This window comes from Lithobates pipiens, unplaced genomic scaffold (genome assembly GCF_037356315.1).
Source record: "Lithobates pipiens isolate NorthernLeopardFrog02 unplaced genomic scaffold, aLitPip1_a1.2 Scaffold_22, whole genome shotgun sequence".
NCBI lineage: Eukaryota > Metazoa > Chordata > Amphibia > Anura > Ranidae > Lithobates > Lithobates pipiens.
In genome coordinates, this window is record NW_027507784.1 from 33,168,460 (window position 1) to 33,186,941 (window position 18,482).

General features: G+C 40.5%; 1 protein-coding gene across 25 annotated transcripts in view; it reads right to left on the bottom strand.

Moving 5' to 3' along the window:
* The window catches only part of LOC143923526 (uncharacterized), a 213,321-nt gene continuing 194,839 nt past the window's right edge, over window positions 1–18,482 (bottom strand). For all 25 annotated transcript variants that reach the window (XM_077447270.1, XM_077447271.1, XM_077447263.1 and 22 more), the window contains one exon: window positions 1–531. In XM_077447270.1, coding sequence (XP_077303396.1) covers window positions 525–531 — 7 coding nt within the window. In that variant the 3' untranslated portion in view covers window positions 1–524. The remainder of the gene's footprint in view (window positions 532–18,482) is intronic.

Genomic DNA, 18,482 nt, shown 5'->3' on the forward strand with positions numbered 1-18,482 from the left:
TAAGAGTACAAATTTGAAATTTTATTCCATTAAAACAGATTGATAAGTTCTACATATGTATCCAATACATTTGGAAGTCAGAGAATGCCCACTTCATCAACAACAGAATCAATAGAAACAAGAAAAATGGTTTACAAAATATGCATTTAAGATTAAAAAAACATACATGAATGGAAAAGAAGTAAAATGTGTATAATACACTGTATATTAAAAGACTTGGCATACAGTACATAGTGAATATAATAATAAGTAGTTAAAATATAAAATCACAGAATAATAGATCTATAGGTATGAGCAAATGATTATATATATTTACATAGTTCATAACTTTTGCAAAATGATTTCAGAAGCACATGATAAAAGGTATGTGACTTATGAGTACATATTATATAAACCTTTCAGGTTTTAAATCAATAATATATACTATAATATGTATATTATATACATTTCAAATAAAAACATCTTCTATTAAATCAAAGAGACTGTCCAACAGAAGGTAAATTCATTCCTGGAGATTATGTAGATTATGTCCTAAAATAGAAAAAATACTTGGATAAATACAAATTACATAAATACAAAATAAAATGTGCAAAGAAGCATGCAGTGCTCCCAAAACAACATGACATACTTTGAATATATTATATATGAATTGCTGCCAAAATTATAATTGCATGCTTAAAAAGACTACCAGTTAACTTAATATAAAGAATTAATATAATTTACTTTATTTGTTAAGCTTAAATAATATCATCTTAAACTTTGGTCTTTATATAAATTTAATTTAAATACATTGAAAATAGATAGAGGTATTTAAAAATAAAAAAAGTTATAACGATGCTCATTAAGAATCAGTGTAAGAAGCACCGTTTGAATTCCCTGGCAGTAATATCTGGGCTCTCAGTAAGTGTGATCCTTGAAGGGAAGAGCTTCCTTCCTTGTTTTTCTCATCTCCCCTTTCTTTTCCCTTTTTCTTTGTACACTTTATTGATCTAATGTTAAAAAACTGACAGGGTGAAGACCCTAATTAGGGATGAGCCTAACACCCTCCCTCCCGGGTTTGGTTCACAGCAGAACATGCGAACAGGCAAAAAATTTGTTTGAACATGTGAACACCATGTATGGGACACGAACGTGAAAAAACAAAAGTGCTAATTTTAACCACTTCAATACAGGGCACTTTCGCTTCCTTCCCAGCCCAATTTTCAGCTTTCATCGCTCTAGCGCTTTCAGTGACAATTGCGCGGTCATGTTACACTGTACCAGGGGCGGACTGACCATTGGGCTACTCGGGCACTGCCCGAGGGCCCCATGCCACTTGGGGGCCCCATCAGGGTTGCCAGCCTCAGTAAAACCAGGGACAGTATGTAAAAAATGTGTGTTTTTTTTTTACATCTGTCTCTGAAATGTCCCTTACCGACATCCTTTTGGTCTAAAAATCCCGAGATTATAGCTGCCCCACCTCTCCAGTACCTTCTCAGCCAATAGAAGCATGTCTGTGTACACTGTGTGATTGTATACTGTGTGTGTTTGTGTATACTGTGTGGCCCCATAATCTGTGATTGCATGGGGGCCCCATAATCTCCTATTGCCCGGGGGCCCCATGAGTTGTCAGTCCGCCCCTGCACTGTACCCAAATGAAATTGTTATCATTTTGTTTGCACAAATAGAGCTTTATTTTGGTGGTATTTATTCACGACTCAGTTTTTTTTTTTTTTGCGATATAAGCGCAAAAAAAGCGGAAATTTGGAAAAAAAACAATATTTTCTTTTTTCTATTTTAAAAGAAATCCAATCAAATCAAATTTTGTCATAAATTTAAGCCAAAATTCTGCTACATGTTTTTGGTAAAAAAAATTCCGTTAAGTGTATAATAATTGGTTTGTGTGATCACGGACATATGTACGCAAATGATCATGTACATATGTGTGCAGATAATCATTGGGACATGTGATTTTAGTGGGACATATGTGGGGGACATGTTTTTATTATTAGGGACATGTGTTTTTATTATTTGGGGACATGTGTGTTTTGGGGACATATGTGGGGACTGTGTTTATACTGTGTGGTGTGTTGTGTGTTTACACTAGACTGATGATCAGTGAGTAAAAAGCTGTAAAAAAACAGCTCATACTCGCTGATCATCAGTCGGCTGCAGCGATCTGCTCTCCTCTCCTCAGCGATGACTTCTGTGTGAGGAGAGGAGGAGCCGATTGCCTAGCAACCGGCTGTTTGTTTACATCACATGACGGTCGTGATTGGACACGGCGTCATGTGATCAGGAGGGCCAATCACAGAGCCCTCCTGCCGATCTGAGATGCGCCGTGTCTGGGTGACACGAGCACATCGGGATCGCGCCGCTGCGTGGGCACGTGTGCGCTCCCGCTCCTTCTGAAGGACGTTCCTGAACGTCCTATCAGAAGTAGACGGCTCCCACCCGGCCGTATATGTGCATTGGCCGGGTGGGAAGTGGTTAACATCGGTACTTTGAAGAGGGAATACCGTTGTTATGGCAGCATCTAGCTATCTAGGGATGTTTACATTCTTTGTAATAGGAATAAAAGTGACACTTTTTTTAAAAGAACTGTAAAAATAAAAAGGGCAAAATAAATAAGAAAAAATAAATATTTTTTTTTAAACGTGCCCCGTCCTGCCAAGCTCGCGTGCAGAAGCAAACGAATGCGTTATAAAAAAACGGTGTTCAAACCACACATGTCAGTTATCGTCAATAATTCAAGTCCTAGACCTCCTCTGTAACTCAAAACTTGCAACCTGTAACAGTTTGTCGCCGTTCCACGAGCGGGCGCAATTTTGAAGTGTGACATGTTGGGTATCAATTTACTCGGCGTAACATTATCTTTTACAATATAACTTTACTGTTGTCTTAAAAAAGTGTATTTTTTCCAAAAAAGTTTGCTTGTAAGACCACTGCGCAAATACGTGTGACAGAAAGTATTGCTACAACTGCCATTTTAATCTCTAGGGTGTAAAAATATATAATGTTTGGGGGTTCTAAGTAATTTTCGAGCAAAAAAAATGTTTTTAACTTGTAAACACCAAATCTCAGAAAGAGGCTCGGTCCTTTAAGTGGTTAAAGGCTTATATGCAAGTTATAAAAAGTGTTTGGGGTCTGGGGTCCTGTCCCAGGGGACAGGTATCAATGCAAAAAAAAAGTTTTAAAAACTGCTGTTTTTTCGGGAGCAGTGATTTTAATAATGCTTAACCACTTCAGCTCCGGACCAATAAACACCTTAAGGACCAGAGGTCTTTTTGCAATTTCGCACTGCGCTGCTTTAACTGGTAATTGCGCGGTCATGCAATATTGCACCCAAACGAAATTTGCGTCCTTTTCTTCCCACAAATAGAGCTTTCTTTTGATGGTATTTGATTGCCTCTGCGATTTTTTTTTTTTTGCGATATAAATGGAAAAAGAGCGAAAATTTTGAAAAAAAAAGATATTTTCTTCTTTTTGTTATAAGAAAAATCGAATAAACTAAATTTTAGTCATACATTGAGGGCAAAATTTATTCAGCCACATGTCTTTAGTAAAAAAAATGTCAATAAGCGTATATTTTTTGGTTTGCGCAAAAGTTATAGCGTCTACAAACTAGAGTACATTTTCTGGAATTTACACAGCTTTTAATTTATGACTGCCGCTCTCATTTCTTGAGGTGCTAAAATGGCAGGGCAGTACAAATCCCCCCCAAATGACCCCATTTTGGAAAGTAGACACCCCAAGGAAATTGCTGATGGGTATGTTGAGCCCATTGAATATTTATTTTTTTTGTCCTAAGGGATTGAATAATGACAAAAAAAAAAAAAAAATGTTTTTTTACAAAAAGTTGTCACTAAATGATATATTGCTCACACATGCCATGGTTATATGTGGAATTGCACCCCAAAATATATTCCGCTACTTCTCCCGAGTATGGGGATACCACATGTGTGGGACTTTTTGGGAGTCTAGTCGCGCACGGCACCCCGAAAACCAATCACCACCTTCAGGATTTCTAAGGGTGCAAATTTTTGATTTAACTCCTCACTACCTATCACAGTTTCGAAGGCCATAAAATGCCAAAATAGCACAAAACCCCCCAAAATGACCCCATTTTGGAAAGTAGACACCCCAAGCTATTTACTGAGAGGCATGTTGAGTCCATGGAATATTTTATATTTTGCCAAAAGTTGCGGGAATATTACAAACTTTTTTTTTTTTTTTGCACAAAGTTGTCACTAAATGATATATTGCTCACACATGCTATGGGCAGAAGTCAAATTACACCCCAAAATAAATTCTGCTGCTTCTCCCGAGTACGGGGATACCACATGTGGGGGACTTTTTGGGAGCCTAGCCACGTACGGGACCCCGAAAACCAAGCACTGCCTTCCGGATTTGAATATAAAATGCTATAAAAAACAAACTAACCAGAGTCACCCGTAACACTTATACGGTGATCAGTGGTGAAAGGGTTAACTAGGGGCAATCAGGGGGTTCAAATTTTTATTAGGTAGTATATGGGGGTCCCTGGCGCTATATAAAAACCTGACGGGGAACCTAAATAACTAACTGGCTAACCAGCGTCACCAGTGACACTTATACTGTGATCGCTGGTGAAAGGGGGTGAAAGGGTTAACTAGCAGCAATCAGGGGGTTAAAACCATTATTGGGTAGAATATCGGGGTACCTAGCGCTATAAAAACCTGGCGGTGAACCTAAAAAAATAACTAGCTACCTAGCGACACTAGCGACACTGATGCAGCGTTCAGAAAAATTATCGCTTAGTGACACTGGCAAAAGGGGGTGAAAGGGTTAACTAGCGGAAAGCAGGGGGTTAAAACCATTATTGGGTAGTATATCGGGGTACCTAGCGCTATAAAAACCTGGCGGTGAACCTAAAAAAATAACTAGCTACCTAGCGACTGTAGCGACACTAATGCAGCGATCAGAAAAACGATCGCTTAGTGACACTGGCAAAAGGGGGTGAAAGGGTTAACTAGCGGCAATCAGGGGGTTAAAACCATTATTGGGTAGTATATCGGGGTACCTAGCGATATAAAAACCTGGCGGTGAACCTAAAAAAATAACTAGCTACCTAGCGACACATGCAGCGATCAGAAAAATGATCGCTTAGTGACACTGGCAAAAGGGGGTGAAAGGGTTAACTAGCGGCAATCAGGGGGTTAAAACCATTATTGGGTAGTATATCGGGGTACCTAGCGCTATAAAAACCTGGCGGTGAACCTAAAAAAATAACTAGCTACCTAGCGACTGTAGCGACACTAATGCAGCGATCAGAAAAACGATCGCTTAGTGACACTGGCAAAAGGGGGTGAAAGGGTTAACTAGCGGTAATCAGGGGGTTAAAACCATTATTGGGTAGTATATCGGGGTACCTAGCGCTATAAAAACCTGGCGGTGAACCTAAAAAAATAACTAGCTACCTAGCGACTGTAGCGACACTAATGCAGCGATCAGAAAAACGATCGCTTAGTGACACTGGCAAAAGGGGGTGAAAGGGTTAACTAGCGGCAATCAGGGGGTTAAAACCATTATTGGGTAGTATATCGGGGTACCTAGCGATATAAAAACCTGGCGGTGAACCTAAAAAAATAACTAGCTACCTAGCGACACATGCAGCGATCAGAAAAATGATCGCTTAGTGACACTGGCAAAAGGGGGTGAAAGGGTTAACTCTAGGGGCAATCAGGGGGTTAAATCTTTATTGGGGGGTGATAGGGGGCTACCCTGGACCTAACACTAACTGTCCTGACAGTTTTTACTTTTACAACTGACACTGAATGCATTGATCAGTAAAGAAATGATCAATGCAATCAGTGACACTGTGACTGGGGGGGGAGGGGGGGCGGGGGGGGATCGGGGGGCGATCGGGGGGGGATCAGGGGGGGGGTTTGTGTGCCTGTGTGTACCTACATGTCAGTGTAGTGTTGGTGCACACTTACTATTAGTCTTCTCCTCGTAGTCCGGTCAAAAAGACCGCCCCGAGGAGAATGACATCACTTCCTCCTTCCTGTGTAAACAATACACAGGGGAGGAAGCTTCTCATTGGCCAGGAGCGATCCAGAGGGGGTGGCCGAAAACCAACGGCCATCCCCTCATCACGGAGCGCTCCTGGACCGAATCGGACCGCCGTAAACAGCGGGAGGGGGTCCGATCGGACCCCCCACCCGCTGGAAGGCAATCACGTAGATGTACGTGATTGTGCCTGCCTGTGCCATTGTGCTGACGTACAATGGCAATACGGCGGTCCTGAAGTGGTTAAAGTGAAACAATAAAAATAAAATATTCCTTTAAATTTTGTGCCTGGGGGGTGTCTATAGTATGCCTGTAAAGTGGCACGTTTAAAACAGTTCAAGAGCAAAATTACATTTCTAAAGGAAAAAAAGTCATTTAAAACTACTGGCGGCTGTAATGAATTGTTGGGTCTTGGTAATATAGATAAAAATACCAAAAATACCAAAAAAATGACGTGGATGTCACTACTAAAATCCATACCAGGCCCTTCAGAACTTATATGAATATTAAGGGGAACCCCGCACCCAAATTAAAAACTAAATGACGTGGGGGGCCTGCAGGCACTATATACTTTGAACAGCAGTATATATACTATATGGCCTGCCCTATATACTCACTACAGAAAATTGGGCCTTAGGTATTGGTGGTACCAGAACACTGTAAGCCCTCATAATTTCTCTTGGTGGGCGCAGGAATGGGCCTTGGGTGGTGGTGCCACAACACTATAACCCCTTACGGATACTCTTGTTGAGCACAGGAATGGGACCTGCTGTGAAATATTATATCAAGAATTGTAATTGCATACCCCTACCACTGCCTAAGGTCCAATTTTTCTGCCCCTATTTTACAGGAGCATGTAATTACAATTTTTGATTTAATATTTCACAGCAGGGCCCGTTCCTGCATCCAGCAAGAGTATCTGTGAGCGGTTAGTGTTGTGGCACCACCACCACCACCAAAGGCCCAATTTTTCTGCCCTTGTTTAACAGTGGCATGTAATTACAATTTTTGATCTAATATTTCACAGCAGGGCCCGTTCCTGCGCTCACCAAGAGTAACTGTGAGGGCTTACAGTGTTCTGGTATGACCAACACCTAAGGCCCAATTTTCTGCAGAGTATATAGGGCAGGCCGTATAGTATATATACTGCTGTTCAGAGTGCCTGGGGGCCTGGGGAACCCCCACACCATTTAAAAAAAAATTGTGTGTGGGGTTACCCAAATATTTATACCAGGCCTGGTAATGGACTGGCGGGGGGGGGTGTACCCATACTGTTTTTCTCAATGATTTTCATCTGTATTGCAATACATTACAGCCGCGATCAGTTTTTTTCCTTTAGAAATTTAATTTTGCTGTGGTATTGTGGTATTGTTCTAAACACGGGAAAACTGTGCCATTTTACAGGCATACTATAGACACCCCAGGCACGATATTTAAAGGAATAAAACTTTAAGCATTATTAAAATCACTGCGCCCGAATAAACAACAGTTTTTAAAACTTTTTTTTTGCATTGATACATGTCCCCTGGGGCAGGACCCGGGTCCCCAAACACTTTTTATGGTAATAACTTGCATATAAGCCTTTAAAATGAGCACTTTTGATTTTTCACGTTCGTGTCCTATAGACTTTAACAGTGTTCGAGCAAACTTTTTGCCTGTTCACATGTTCTGCTGCGAACCGGGGGGGGGGGGGGGGGGGTGTGTTCGGCTCATCCCTAATGCCGCACATCACCCACTCTTCTAATCACTTGAAGACAAAGCCATTTTTGACACTTTTTGTTTATATGAAAAAAAAAAAAAATTTTGATAGAAAATTACTTTGAACCCCTACAGATTAAAATGGTGAGTGATGCATTTTTTTTTTTCACACTGCATTTGCGCAGCAATTTTTTCAAAAGCAATTTTTTGGAAAAAAAAACACCCTTTTGAATTTTAATACACTATATTGCCAAAAATTGTAAAATATAAAAAATGATCTTATGCTGAGTACAAAGACACTAAACACGACATGCTTTAAAATTTGCGCACAACCGTGCAGCGGTGACAAACTACATACATTTTTAAAAGCTTTAAAAGATTTAACAGGTTACCACTTTAGAGGAGGTCTACTACTAGATACCTCACATGCATGGTGCAATTGCTGTTTACATATGACAGGAGTGTGTTCGCCTTATGCGTTTACATATGACATGGGTGATATATATATATATATATATATATATATATTACTTTTCAAAGTATAGTGCAATGCAATCTGGTCATCCGACTGTGAAGAATATGAGGTGTATTGATGTTGCGCTATTCTTATTGCATTATAAATCAAAGAAATATCTATTTATCTTCCTCATCTGCCTCACTTGATAAAAAAAAGTGATCTCTCAATAATAAACAAATTGTACAAGAATTAAGTGTTCAAATGTATAAATAACTATTAATGTTCATATGTTGTCAATCAAAAACCAATTTAGCGTGAATAAATAAATAGAAGAAAAGTGCTACGTGCTCATTTATATATATTAAATTCAATCCAAATCCAATTTAACATGAATAAATAGATGAAAAGTGCTATGTGCTCATTTAATAAGTGCAAAAAATGCACTAAAGAACCAAAAAGGATCTAATCTATTAAAGGTATATATAAAACCCAGATATTATATTGATTTTAAAATGAATAAACACACTACAGAGCCAATAAAAAACCTCAGTGTGTATAGAAATTTACCCAAGATACGGATGTTTACAATAAATAAACCAATTCAAAACAGAAAAAAAAAAAAGATAGCAAAAACAAAAAAACACAGTCTCTTTAACCGCTTAAGCCCCGGACCAATTGTCAGCCTAAGGACCAGAGGTATTTTTACAATTTGGCACTGCGCTGCTTTAACTGGTAATTGCGCGGTCATGCAATGTTGTACCCAAATAAAATTTGTGTCCTTTTCTTCCCACAAATAGAGCTTTCTTTTGATGGTATTTGATTGCCTCTGCGATATTTATTTTTTACGAAAAAGGAAAAGGACTGAAAATTTAAAAAAATATATATATTTTCTACTTTTTGTTATAAGAAAAATCGAATAAACTAAATTTTAGTCATACATTTAGGCCAAAATGTATTCAGCCACATGTCTTTAGTAAACAAAAATGTCAATAAGTGTATATTTATTGGTTTGCGCAAAAGTTATAGCGTCTACAAACTAGAGTACATTTTCTGGAATTCACACAGCTTTTAATTTATGACTGCCTATCTCATTTCTTGAGGTGCTAAAATGGCAGGGCAGTACAAACCCCCCCAAATGACCCATTTTGGAAAGTAGACACCCCAAGGAAATTGCTGAGGGGCATGTTGAGCCCATTGAATATTTTTTTTTGTCCCAAGTGATTGAATAATGACAAAAAAAAAGTTTACAAAAAGTTGTCACTAAATGATATATTGCTCACACATGCCATAGTTATATGTGGAATTGCACCCCAAAATATATTCTGCTGCTTCTCCTGAGTACGGGGATACCACATATGTGGGACTTTTTGGGAGTCTAACCAATGCCTTCAGGATTTCTAATGCCGCGTACACACGATCAAACAATCCAGTGGAAAAGTCCGGCAAACTCAAGTCCGCCGGACAATCCCCCCGTGTGTAGCCTCTGGACTTTTTTTTACCCAAAAGTACGGCGGACTAAGAAAGTACTTTTGCACTCCAATCTGTCCGCCGTACGGCCGTGTGTGTGCTAGTCCGCCGTACTTTTGAAATGAGTGGACTTTTCCCGCGCGGAGAAAAGTCCGCTTATTTTGAACGCGTCTCCAGGTAGCCGGGGCAAGCGAAGGAGGCGTTGCTTGCCCCGTTACCTGGTATGGACTTAAAGGGGAAGTCCTACGCCGAAAAATCAGCGTGGGTGTCCCCCCAAGGTTCACATCAGGCCCTTGTCCGAGCACGCTACCCAGCCGGCCAGGAAAGGGGGTGGGGACGAGCGAGCGCCCGCCCTCTCTTGAGCCGTGCCAGGCCGCGTGCCCTCAACATGGGGGGGTGCCTTGCCGAGCGCCCCCCCACCCCAAAGCACCTTGTCCCCATGTTGATGAGGACAAGGGCCTCTTCCCGACAACCCTGGCCGTTGGTTGTTGGGGTCTGCGGGCGGGGGGCTTATCGGAATCCGTGAGCCCACTTTAATAAGGGGGCCCCCGGATACCGGCCCCCCACCCTATGTGAATGAGTATGGGGCACAATGCTGACCCCGACAACCAATGGCCAGGGTTGTTGGGAAGAGGCCCTCTTCCTCATTAACATTGGGACAAGGTGCTTTGGGGTGGGGGGGGCCCCAAGGCTCCCCCCATGTTGAGGGCACGTGGCCTGGCACGGCTCGGGGGGGGGCGCTCGCTCGTCCCCACCCCCTTCCCTGGCCGGCCGGGTAGCGTGCTCGGACAAGGGTCTGATGTTGACCTGGGGGGACCCCACGCCAATTTTTCAGCGTAGGGCTTCCCCTTTAAGTTCATACCAGGTAATGGGGCCAGCAACGCCTCCTTCGCTGGCCCTGGCTACCTAGAGACGTGCTCAAAATGAGCGGACTTTCCTCCGCGTGTGTGGGCGAGTCCGTTCATTTCAAAAGTACTGCGGATAGTCCGGCGGACTTAGTACGCCGTATTAGCCCGCTGAAAAAGTGCCGTGTGTGGGCAAGTAGCTCGTTCGGAAAGTCCGGCGGGAAGTCCACCAGACTAAGTCCGCCGGATAGTCTGCTACGTGTGTACGTGGCATAAGGGTGAACATTTTTGATTTCACTCCTCACTACCTATCACAGTTTCGAAGGCCATAAAATGCCAAAATGGCACAAACCCCCCCCCCCCCCAAATGACCCCATTTTGGAAAGTATACACCCCAAGCTATTTCCTGAGATGCATGTTGAGTCCATGGAATATTTTATATTTTGCCACAAGTTGCGGGAATATTACAAACTTTTTTTTTTTTTGCAGAAGTTGTCTCTAAATGATATATTGCTCACACATGCTATGGGCATATGTGAAATTACACCCCAAAATACATTCTGCTGCTTCTCCTGTGTACAGGGATACCACATGTGGGGGACTTTTTGGGAGCCTAGCCGCGTACGGGACCCCGAAAACCAAGCACCGCCTTCAGGATTTAAATATAAAACAATACCGAAAAAAAACTGTTAGCGATCGCAGGGATCAGGCCTGACTCTGCGAACGCTGCAGTTATGTGTTTAGTGTTTTGTAAGTGACAGTGATCGATCGATACTGCACTTGGGTGGGCTGGGCGGAGGGGCAAAACGCAGGGACTAGCAGGTATCTGGGCTGATCCCGCTAACAATGCGTTTTTTTGGAATCCTAAACTGCTGGGGACGCTAGTATAGATCTGATCAGATCAGATATTGATCTGTTCAGATACTATACCACTACGGGAGGTGTATGCTTTGCGCGTGGGTGTTAGCGGTACTGGCACTAACCTAGCGCTGCCTGGGGCGACGCAGACCCTGACCCTAAAACCTAATTGATATCACCCGCCCGGTGATCAGGGGGTTAAACTTTTATTGGGTAATAAATGGTGGGTGCCCTGATGCTATAAAAAGCAAACTAACTAACCAGAGTCACCCGTAACACTTATACGGTGATCGCTGGTGAAAGGGTTAACTAGGGGCAATCAGGGGGTTAAAACCTTTATTAGGTAGTATATGGGGGTCCCGGACGCTATATAAAAACCTGACAGGGAACCTAAATAACTAACTGGCTAACCAGCGTCACCAGTGACACTTATACGGTGATCGCTGGCGAAAGGGTTAACTCTAGGGGCAATCAGGGGGTTAAAACCTTTATTGGGTAGTATATGGGGGTACCTAATGCTATAAAAACCTGGCGGTGAACATAAAAAAAATAACTAGCTACCTAGCGACACCAGTGACACTAATGCAGCGATCAGAAAAATGATTGCTTAGTGACACTGGCAAAAGGGGGTGAAAGGGTTAACTCTAGGGGCAATCAGGGGGTTAAACCTTTATTGGGGGGTAGGTGGCTACCCTGGACCTAACACTAACTTCCCTGACACTTTTTACTGTCACAAATCACACTAAATGCAGTGATCAGTAAATAAATGATCACTGCAATCAGTGACACTGTGACGGGGGGCGATCGGGGGGTGATTTGTGTGCCTATGTGTACCTACGTGTCAGTGTAGTGTTGGTGCACTTACTATGTCCTCTTACTATGTTCGGTCAAAAAGACCGCCCCAGGAGAGTGAATTCCTCCTGCCTGTGTTTACACTACACAGGCAGGGGAAGCTTCTCATTCACCAGGAGCGATCGAGAGGGGATGGCCAGAAACCAACAGCCATCCCCTCATCCCGGATCGCTCCTGAAGCGAAACGGACCGCCACAGCCAGCGGACCCCCCACCCGCTGGAAGGCAGGAACATACGGGTACATGCTTGTGCCCGTACATGCCATTCTGCTGACGAATATTTACATGCGGCAGTCCTTAAGTGGTTAAAGTGCAAGTGCCTTTCTGTGACAGGTGATGTGCATTCAAATCCAGTGACCACTTCCCAGTGTTTTCTCTACTGTGTCCGCACACTCAAGTGGGCAATGGCCCCTTACCTTAAGGCAAGGAGACAAGCGCATGTAAATGAGGGTCCCTTTAAGACTCCTCTTTCTGGATCCATACTTCTCCTTCACTTTTCTTTATACCTTTATGGAACCATTTATGGCAAGGAGACAATCGCAGTACAAGTAAGGGTCCCTTTAAGACTCCTCTCTCCACATCTACACTTCTCCTTTCTCCTTTTATCTCCTTTTTATTTCTTTATACCTCCGTAGAATCCAAATGAATCAAAGAGAGGAGTACCATAGTGTATTAATTTTCAAATATATCCAATTTTATTAAAAGTAAACACAAGGTACTCACACACTGTTCCGTTTAAAATCAGCCTATATCCAACGAGCAGCGAACTCGTGTATGTGCAAAACAACACTGAGCGTCCTTCCCATCCCTACGGGTGACGTCACACCACGTGACTTCATCAGGGGATGCTGGGAAAGGACCCTGTCAAGTAAACATCGGTAGACCATTTTTTGTTATATCTATAAGGGATTGTATAGCCGCCATATTTCTGAAGACCAGACCAGCGGTGTGCATGGTATCTCCTAGTTCTACACCACTGGTCTTGGCGTACGTCAGTATTGATAACATTTTTGCTCCTTCATTCAGGACATCACCCCTTTTTACTAAACGAGAGGACTCTCTCCTAATGCATCGCTACTATAAGCGCCGCCATATTGTTGGTTTTCATATAGCCAATATAACTGTAAAGCTATAAAGCAATGGGTGTTCTGTGTCTATATTTTATTCTGATATATCAAATGATGACATAATGGCTATGGAGTTTCTAATGGTGGTAAAATTGCCTTAACTCAAGCTGAAATAGATAAAACACATAATTCATTATATAATTAAATGAATATAATACAATAAGATGATTGATTTAAAATATGGATTACCAATCATAAAATAAAAGGGTGGAAGGACGCTCATGTTGATGCACATATTAAATAAATTATAAAATTACAAACAACAATTATATAATAAAAAAATACAAAAAAAAACACTAAGATGGTGGCACAGTGGTGTAGTGGTTAGCACTCTCACCTAGTAGTAAGAAGGGTCGCTGGTTCAAATCCCAACCATGACACTACCTGCCTGGAGTTTGCATGTTCTCCCTGTGCCCGTGTGGGTTTTCTCCGGGTACTCTGGTTTCCTCCCACAATCCAAAGATATGCAGGTAGGTTAGTTGGCTTCTGTCCAAAATTGACCCTAGTATATGAATAGGGACCTTGGATTGTGGGCTCATTGAGGGCAGGGACCGATGTGAGTGTGCAAGGTACAGGGATAGGGACAATTGTAGACACTCACTCAGGTTGAACTGGATGGACTGGTGTCTTTATTCAACCTTACTAACTATGGATCTAAATCTAATTTAAAAATTATTTCAAATACCTTATTCATGTTAAAAATTATTCAGTTATCATATGGTTATCACAAATGTCTGGGGTCTTCTTATAATTAATTTATTAAAAAGTTTATTAAAAATCACTAAGGAAACAATTAAGATCCAATTCTATGTTCATACCTCTAGGTGAGAACGTATCTAATGTAAAAATCCATCTTGATTCTAATTGGCTTAAAGTCCTCTCCTTGTGTCCTTCTCGCCAATGTATTATGTACGGTTTTTATTATGGTGTAGCAGGAAGTGTTTAGATACGCTATGTTTATCATATCCTTTCAGGATATTTTGAACATGCTCATTAATGTGTACTCTAAGTAGCCGTTTATTAACATGGGAGATAAGCAAAGAAAAGGTGACATTCCTAGATTTGGAAATCTTACAAGAAGGAACAAAACAGAGAACATAAACGCACTTTAAGAATGTAGATAAAAATAGCAATCTTCCAACAAAAAGCTGCCACCACAAGAACTGGATCTGTAATATACCAAAGGGACAATTTATGCGACTTAGACGGAACTGTTCTAAGATCGACACATTTTTAGATCAAGCAGAAACAATGGGAGAAAGATTTATCTCAAAAGGGTATGATAAAGAATTTATAAAAAAGATTGAAGAAGTACAAAAAATGCACCGCGTAACTCTAATCCAAGACAAAAAGAAGGAGAAACCAGAAATGGAAACAAAGGAATTACCTATAATTCTAGACTTCAATATGCAATATAAGAAAGTCAAGAAGATAAGGGAACATTGGCATATACTATTGGCTGATAGATATTTGAGTGAGAATTTATCAGAGCACCCAAGATTTATATATAAAAAAAGCACCTACAATACGGGATAAACTAGTAAGGAATATACCAGATCCCCCAAAGAAGCCATTTACGTTCTTTTCTGGAGGGTTTTTTTTTCCCCTGCAAAAGGTGTTATGCATGCACAAGAACGAAACACCCAAAAGAAGAGAAATTTGAATTTAGATCAAAGAGTACGGGAGATATATACGAAATCAAAAACTTAATTTGCTGCAACACAGAAGGAGCAGTATATGTACTAGAGTGTAGATGTGGCCTACAGTATGTGGGACGAACTAAACGGCCACTTAGAGTACGCATTAATGAGCATGTTCAAAATATCCTGAAAGGATATGATAAACATAGCGTACCTAAACACTTCCTGCTACACCATAATAAGAACCCCTCAGACTTGAAATTTTGGGGAATAGAACTGTACATAAAACATTGGCGAGGAGGACACAAGGTGATTTGAATGCACACCACCTGTCACAGAAAGGCACTTGCACTATAAAGAGACTATGTTTTTTTGTTTTTTGCTTTTTTTTGTTTTTTTTTCTGTTTTGAATTGGTTTATTTATTGTAAACATCTGTATCTTGGGTAAATTTCTATACAAACTCCGAGGTTTTTTTATTGGCTCTGTAGTGTGTTTATTAATTTTCAAATCAATATAATATCTGGGTTTTACATATACCTGTAATAGATTAGATCCTTTTTGGTTCTTTAGTGCATTTTTTGCACTTATTAAATGAGAACATAGCACTTTTCTTCTATTTATTCACGTTAAATTGGATTTGGATTGAATTTAATATATATAAATGAGCACGTAGCACTTTTTCTTTATTTATTTATTCACGCTAAATTGTTTTTTGATTGAATCTAATATATATATATATATATATATATATATATATATATGTATTTATATATATATATATATATATATATATATATATATATATATATATACAGATGGGCATATAATTTATAGCACTCAAAGTGCTTTTATACGCACAGGTTGTCTCTGTAGTGCGTTTACTTTTTACTTTTTTTCTTTTGACATCATATATTATGCTCCAGATTTACATTTGATATATAATATTCATTATCAATATATCTTTCTTTTGATTACTTATGCACAACACCGTCAGGTGTTCAGCACCTCTGTAGTGTTTTTACTAATTTTGGATTGTCACTGTGCACTTTATATTTTTCAATTATTTTTTTGGCACTTTGCACATTGAACTTATGTGATTTATGCTCAATTTTAGAATTTCACTTTATATTTTTACACTGCAATCGCTAGTATTTTATGACAACATATGAACATTAATAGTTATTTATACATTTGAACACTTAATTCTTGTACAATTTGTTTATTATTGAGAGATCACTTTTTTATCAAGTGAGGCAGATTAGGAAGATAAATAGATATTTCTTTGATTTATAATGCAATAAGAAGAGTGCGACATCAATACACCTCATATTCTTCACAGTCGGATGACCAGATTGCATTGCACTATACTCTGAAAAGTAATATATATATATATATATATATATATATATATATATATATATATATATAGCACCCCTGTCCCCCCCGTGCTTGCACGCTAAGGCGAACACACTCCTGTCATATGTAAACAGCAATTGTACCATGCATGTGAGGTATCTAGTAGTAGACCTCCTCTAAAGTGGAAACCTGTAAAATCTTTTAAAGGCTTTTAAAAATATATGTAGTTTGTCACCGCTGCATGGTTGTGCGCAAATTTTAAAGCATGTCGTGTTTAGTGTCTTTGTACTCAGCATAAGATCATTTTTTATATTTTACCATTTTTGCAATATAGTGTATTTTAGTGTATTAAAATTCGAAAGGGTGTTTTTTTTCCAAAAATTTGCTTTTGAAAAATCGCTGCACAAATGCTGTGTAAAAAAAAAAATGCAACACCCACCATTTTAATCTGTAGGGGTTCAAAGTAATTTTCTATCAAAAAAATTATTTTTTCATATAAACAAAAAGTGTCAAAAATGGCTTTGTCTTCAAGTGATTAGAAGAGTGGGTGATGTGTTCGCAGCAGAACATGTGAACAGACAAAAGGTTTGTTCGAACACTGTTAAAGTCTATAGGACACGAACGTGAAAAATCAAAAGTGCTAATTTTAAAGGCTTATATGCAAGTTATTACCATAAAAAGTGTTGTTTATTCGGGCGCAGTGATTTTAATAATGCTTAAAGTTTTATTCCTTTAAATATCGTGCCTGGGGTGTCTATAGTATGCCTGTAAAATGGCACAGTTTTCCCGTGTTTAGAACAATACCACAGCAAAATTAAATTTCTAAAGGAAAAAAAATGATCGCGGCTGTAATGTATTGCAATACAGATGAAAATCATTGAGAAAAACAGTATGGGTACACCCCCCCCGCCCCCCCGCCAGTCCATTACCAGGCCTGGTATAAATATTTGGGTAACCCCACACACAATTTTTTTTTTAAATGGTGTGGGGGTTCCCCAGGCCCCCAGGCACTCTGAACAGCAGTATATATACTATACGGCCTGCCCTATATACTCTGCAGAAAATTGGGCCTTAGGTGTTGGTCATACCAGAACACTGTAAGCCCTCACAGTTACTCTTGGTGAGCGCAGGAATGGGCCCTGCTGTGAAATATTAGATCAAAAATTTTAATTACATGCCACTGTTAAACAAGGGCAGAAAAATTGGGCCTTTGGTGGTGGTGGTGGTGCCACAACACTGTAACCCCTCACAGATACTCTTGTTGGTTGCAGGAACGTTCCCTGTTGTGAAATGTTAGACCAAAAATTGTACTTGCATGCCCCTGTTAAAAAGGGGCAGAAAAATTGGGCCTTTGGTGGTGCCACAACACTGTAACCCCTCACAGATACTCTTGCTGGATGCAGGAACGGGCCCTGCTGTGAAATATTAAATCAAAAATTGTAATTACATGCTCCTGTAAAATAGGGGCAGAAAAATTGGGCCTTAGGCAGTGGTGGTGGTGCCCTAAAACAAAAATATTGTTGGAAGCTAGCATCATCAAGATTGCGGAGGAATAGGATAGTCACTCGGCATAGGCAGTCTTCAAGGGATCCCACTCCATAGAAAATGCAATCAGTTACATCAGCATCAGGTGTCAAGCACCTGATGTTGATGTAACTGATTTCATTTTAGCTGCTCATCCAAGACATTCAAAGGGAATGCAACCTGCCCACCAACCGCCTCATTTGTGACATGCCCACCAGGTGGAACTCAACGTTGGCGATGCTGCAGTGGCGGTACACGCAGCAGAGGGCTATCAATGAGTACCTGTGTGAGTATTGCACCAGAACAGGGTCAGGGGTGTTTGGCTTCTTTTCTCCACGCCAGTGGCTACTGATCAAGGATGCATGCACTGTCCTGTCACCATTTGAGGAGGCCACAAGGATGGTGAGCAGCGACATCAGTGACACTGTCCCTCTAGTCTTCCTATTGAAGCACACGTTTTGTGGAATCATGGACAGGGCACTTGAGGCAGAACAGTGGGAGGAAGAGGAGGACTTCCTTACCTCTCAAGGCCATCTTTATCCAGATCGTATTCCTGTGGGCCTGCCAAACACACAGGAAGAAGAGGAGGGAGAGGGTTGTATCAGCATGGATGTAGACTAGAGGATAA